Source organism: Hylobates moloch, unplaced genomic scaffold, assembly GCF_009828535.3.
Source record: "Hylobates moloch isolate HMO894 unplaced genomic scaffold, HMol_V3 SCAFFOLD_8, whole genome shotgun sequence".
Classification (NCBI taxonomy): Eukaryota; Metazoa; Chordata; class Mammalia; order Primates; family Hylobatidae; genus Hylobates; species Hylobates moloch.
In genome coordinates, this window is record NW_026652283.1 from 39,838,936 (window position 1) to 39,844,546 (window position 5,611).

At 63.3% G+C, this 5,611-nt stretch overlaps 1 protein-coding gene across 1 annotated transcript; it reads right to left on the bottom strand.

Annotated features, from left to right (window-relative positions):
• Nucleotides 1–1,387: 1,387 nt before the first annotated feature.
• POU3F1 (POU class 3 homeobox 1) lies at nt 1,388–4,365 on the bottom strand. Its single transcript, XM_032160315.2, has one exon. It carries the CDS (start codon nt 4,313–4,315, stop codon nt 2,960–2,962), a length of 1,356 nt encoding a protein of 451 aa, XP_032016206.1. The 5' UTR covers nt 4,316–4,365; the 3' UTR covers nt 1,388–2,959.
• Between the last annotated feature and the right edge of the window lie 1,246 nt (nt 4,366–5,611).

Consider the following 5,611-nt stretch of genomic DNA (forward strand, 5'->3'; position numbering starts at 1 on the left):
AAGCCGAGGCAGCCTTTGTACTCGCAGAGACAATTCCCCCCAAGAGTGAGGGCCGAGTGCAGAGACAATTCTCCCCAAGAGTGAGGGCCGAGTGCAGAAAGTCACCGGGAACTCTCAGCATGGCACAGTCATCCCGAGGCCCTAGCCCCGCCAGAGAGCACCAACTTGGGGCCCTGGGAACACCTCTCTGGACATCCCTGACACCGTCAGCTAGAGCCCAGGCCTCTCACAGGCCTGGACTTGGGCCGCTTCCCTGGCAGGAGGGGCCCCACACACCCCCTCACTAGGGTCAACTTTCTCCCCAGCTAAGAGATTGTGCCTTCAAGCTTTGGCTTCACAAAGAGTGAGAGAAACTGCATGTGGCTTCTCCTGAGAGGGGAAAAGAACCACGTCTACGGAGGAAGCAGGAAGAGCTCTTTTATCAGTATTTTTAAGAAGGGTTGTTTTAAAGGAGAAAATAAGGTCTTGACTGGAACCCAGGTAGTCTGGAGCTCTGCACCGGGAACCAGATCTGCCCCCAGATATCCTGACTCACTCCAGAAGACAGCATCTGAGAAGGCCTGTGCTCTCCTTCCTATCACTCCCTGCAGTGGTGGTGGTGGTGAGGGTCTTGAGTACCCACCCTTGGAGAGAAGATATCAAGTCTTTCTGGTGGCACAGTTGCCCATGCCTCTGCTTCTCCCCAAGAGAAGCTGGGGCAGTGGTTTGTTTGCAGAGACATAAGACCGGCTTTGCCCAAGCAAATTGGTAGGGCTCCCTCCCCAGGCTGACCCAGCTCACATAGGACCATGAAACCCACCTCTGTCTAAGCTGTCAGAACTCCCAGTGCATCCAGGGGGGCTTGGGCACCATTTGTGTTCGGGTGGAGAGCCTGCTGGAGTAGGATGGTGGGGCCTGACCAGGCTTCCAGGTGCCCTAGGACTGGGAATGGTAAAGTTGGCTCAGACCTCTCATATAGAGTGCAAGGTGAAATGAAAGCTGGGGGTTGAAGTGTCAGGTGGGGGATTATAGATTTTAGGCTGGTGACCCAGGCCGAGGTGGGCTTCTTTCTTGGCCGAGAAGAGCAGTTGAGGTGTGCATGAGCGATGGCTGATCCGAATTCCATGTGGTGTCCTTGGCTCACTGTCCCAGGCCCTGGTTTGGTCTAGGAGAGTCTGTCTATGACGGGGGGACACGAGGCAGCTTCATCTTCCCTAAACTGATGCACCTGAGGCAGGGGCCCAACTGTTGCCCATGTCCTGATATCCACCTGGAAGGTCTGCAGGGTCATCTTCCTCCAATATCTCTCTTAGTGAGATCAGAACTTTAGGGAGGTGAAGCATGGGATCCCATAGCTTCACCCCAAAACCCACCCAGCCCTAGCAGTAAAAAGGACAGGACACAGCCCTGGGGTACATGTTTATGTAAGTAATAAAATATTTACTATAACATAAATATAAAGGGAACTTCCCAGTCTACATTATTTTTTTTTGCAATAAAGATACAAAGAGAATGCACCGAAACATTGTTTCAAAAAATAATAAAAATAAAATAACAAAATTTAAATTCAAACCTTAACAAACAGAAGAAGAAACGGAGAAGGGGGAAGCTCCAAACACATCCAGAAAATAAATAGAGATGGGTCAGAAATTCGGAAATCATATTAAAATATCTTTTTCGGATTAGTCAGTGTACAAAATCCTTTAGGGTAGGAAGGAAGGGTAACCCGGAAAACCAAAAATAAAAACCAAGCACAAAATGTTTCTTCTCCCCGCCAGTGTGTACATATCTCACATATTTACATGGTTCCCACCTCACCCCAAACTTGGGGAATTTCTCTCCCGGCCTCCCCTGGCATCCCGCATCCCGGCGGGCTGGAAAGGGAGCAGAGGGAAGCTGCAGGGAGTCAGGCGGAGGGTTCTCAGGGAACGGCTTATTTCTACAGCTGGTTAAAAAACAATCTCTCTAACTTTTCCAAGTTTCGTTTGGTGTGGCCAGGAGGGCAGGGCCCCGCGGGGAGCAGGGGCCCCGCTGTGCGGCGGTCGGTCTGCAGCAGGGCAGAAGCCCCTTCCCGTCTGGGTGTGTGGGAGCGCAGACCCCTCCGGCGTGGCCGGGAACCAAGCCGGGGCTCGGATGAAACGAAACGAAAAATGAACACTCGAATTTTTTTTTTGTTAGTTGTTTTTTTTTTTTTTTTTTTTTTGCTTTTTTTGTGGGGGAGGGGGAGGTTAGGGAAATATAAGGGGAAAAATAAATTAGGCTAGATTAAAGCTTTGGCTATTTCCTGCTTTTATACACAGACGCGGCTCTCGCGACCTCCCCTCCGGGGCCCGGATAAATACAGTATACAGCGATTTAAATTAAGGGCGCGGGCGGAGTTAGAAGGACCCTAGGAGCCGAGAGGCTCCACGAATAAATAAAAACCGTAAAAAACCAAGCCCGGAGAAAGGGGAAAAGGGGGTGGGGCGCATCCTTATAGGAGAGAAGAGGCGTGTAGCGAATAAAGTGACAGCCCCCCACCCTGGACCCGCAGGCTCAGGAGTCCACGCGGGGAGAGGGGATGGAGAACTCTCCTCGCTTCGTCCTCTCTCCCGAGGAATCCCTAACCCCGCACCGCGTTACCTGTCGCTTTGGGGAGGCCGCTGCCGGGATCCGGCCCCGAACAGCCCGGGGGCAGGGGCGGGGGTCGTCGAGGGGATGGGGGCAGACAGCAGGCGGCGGGCAGGATGCCCGAGGTGAGTTGGCGAGTTCTGGATCTCCGCTCCTCTCTCCCGGGGCTCGGGCGACGCAGCCTACCGGGCCGTCTTCGCCGCTCACCGGAGAGGGTGGTCCGGGTGTTTGGTTTTGTTCGAAAGTTTCTGGGCTTTTTTTTTTTTTTTTTTTTAAAATCCAAAGCAACCGAACAAAAAGAGTCCAGGCCGCGCGGGCGGGCTGCGCGCCCGCGCCCTGCAGCGCGCCGGCGGGGGCCCGGCCCGCGGGGTCACTGCACGGAGCCGGGCAGTGTGTGGTGGTGGTGGTGGTGCAGCGCCGCCGGCGGGGGCGGCGGAGGCGCGGAGGGTGGCGATGCACCGCCCCCTCCAGGCCCTAGCTCCCCAGGCGCGTATACATCGTCCATGGGCGGGTGGCCCGCGCCGGCCGCAGGGGTCATGCGCTTCTCCTTCTGCCGCCGGTTGCAAAACCAGACGCGCACCACCTCCTTCTCCAGCTGCAGGCTGTCTGCCAAGCCGGTGATCTCGTGCGCCGAGGGCTTGGGGCACTTGAGAAAGTGGCTCTCGAGCGCGCCTTTGACCCCCACCTCGATGGACGTGCGCTTCTTGCGCTTGCGGCCCTGCGCCGCGATCTTGTCCAGGTTGGTGGGGCTGCCGCTGGACGAGTCGGTCTCCTCCAGCCACTTGTTGAGCAGCGGCTTGAGCTTGCACATGTTCTTGAAGCTCAGCTGCAGGGCCTCGAAGCGGCAGATGGTGGTCTGCGAGAACACGTTACCGTAGAGCGTGCCCAGCGCCAGCCCCACGTCGGCCTGCGTGAAGCCCAGCTTGATGCGCCGCTGCTTGAACTGCTTGGCGAACTGCTCCAGGTCGTCCGAGCTGGGCGCATCCTCGTCCGAGTGCTCGCCCACCGATGAGCCGCCGCCGCCCGCGCCCGGGTGCAGGTGCGCCGCCGCCGCGTGCAGGCCGCCCGCGTGTGCATGTCCGTGTGCGTGTCCGTGGGCGCCCAGATGCGGCGGCGGCGACGGCTCCAGCTGCGCCTCGTGGCCGTCCTCGTGCAGCGCGTGGTGCAGGCCCGGCCCCGCGCCGCCACCGCCCGCCGCCAGCATCCCGGCCAGGCCGCCGCCGCCGCCCCCCGGGTAGGCCGCCTGCGCGTACAGCCCGAGCGGCTGGGGCTGGTGGCCCCCGCTGGCCCCAGGCGACGGCGACATGGCGGGGCCCAAGTGGTGCGCCGTGCTGCCCTGCGCCCATGCCGCGCCCGCGTGGGCCGCCCCCTGGTGCACCAGGCGCGCGTGGAAACCTCCGCCGCCGCCGCCGTCGTCGGCTCGGCCGGTGCCGCCGCCGCCCGCCTTGCCGTGTTCTAGGTGCGGGCCGCCGGCCCAATCGCCGCCGCCGCCTCCTCCCGTGGGTAGCCACTGGGGGTGCGCTAGGCCCACGGGGTGGCCCGCGCCCGCGCCCAGCCACTCGTGGTGCATCAGCTTCTGCACTTCGCGGTACGCGGCCCCTGCGTGCAATCGCTCGGCGGCCGCCGCCGCCGCCGCTGCCGCCGCGGCGTCCGGGTGCATGAGCGGCCCGGTGCCCCCGGCTCCGCCACCGGGGCCCCGCGGCAGGTACTGCGCGGTGGTGGCCATGCCGCCCCGCGCCCTGCGCCGCGCCGCCGCCGCCGCTCCACTCCGTCTGCGGGCCCCGCCGCCTCGCTCCGCCGGCTTAAAGCCCCGACCCGCTCGGCGCTCCGGAGCCCCACCCCGCCCGCCGCCCATTGGCTGCCCGCGGAGCCGCCTCCCGCCTCCCGGGCCCGGCCCCCGCCCCCCGCGCCCGCCCGCCGCCCTGCCCGGCCGCCCAGAGCTCTCCATTGGGCGTCGCTCCCGGGGTCCCGCGCGCCGGCCGTGCTGATTGGCCGCTGGGGCTTCATTCACGGCCCCCCTACCGTCCGCGTACACACTCACGCCCCGGGGGCGCGGCCGCCACGTGGGGAGTGGCGCGGGGGTGGCCCTGGGACCGCACCCCCTCTCGTCCTGGCTGTGTGGGCCCCGCTTTCCCCCAGCGCTGGAGACTCCGAGCCCGGCCGGTCCCACATTCCACACGAGCTGAATTCCCGCCCGCATCCCGCCCGGGCAGCAGGGATTGCGGGCTCCGGGAGGCGCTCGGGCTCCGAGAAGCGGCTCAGCCCCGCGCCCCTCCCTCCTCAGTACCGCTGCCGGCGGACCAGGATTCCCGCGGGTCCTGGCGGCTGCGAGCGCGAGGCGGCGCGGATTCGCGGCTCGGTTCCGGCGCGACTGCTCACCGCGCCCGCCTCGCCTCCCGCGGCTGCCAGCGTGCACTGGGCGCTCCTCGGCGCGTCTGCCCGGCCCGTCTCGGCTTTCCTTCTCCTCCCTCTAGTCCCGGCGTCACAACTCCGCCGACCTCCTCTGCCCTGAGAGCGCGTCCGGTGCGGGCGGAGTCGGACGGACTCGGGCTTCACGCCTCGCGCGGGCACCCCTTCTCCCGGGCACTGCGGCCCAGGTGAGTACCCCGCGGGCAGCTGGGTGTGGGACGGCGGGCGGCAGCAGTTCTACAGTCCTACGCGAGCCCCTGGTACCCGGCCGCGCTCCGGGGTTCCAGAAGCAGAAGATCTCGAGGTGGAGACTGTGGCTCCGGGGAAAACGCTGCTGGCAAGGGCGCTAGTGGGGAGTGGACGTTGGGCCCAGGGGTATCTGACCTGCGCCGCTGCAGCCTTCTCGCTCCTTCTCCCAGCTTGAACAGCTCATCGGCTGTGGTCGTGCTGGGATCATGCCCCGGGAGAGGAGAGGAGAAGGATGGGCTCAGGGAAGGGGCGCGGGCACTCCAGAAATCCGGCGTGCAGGCCGGGAGCTGTCCAGCCTCGCGAAGAGCCCCGGGCTGGAGTTTGCCCGGACTTGCCTGGAGCTGCTGAAAAGGGAATTGAGATT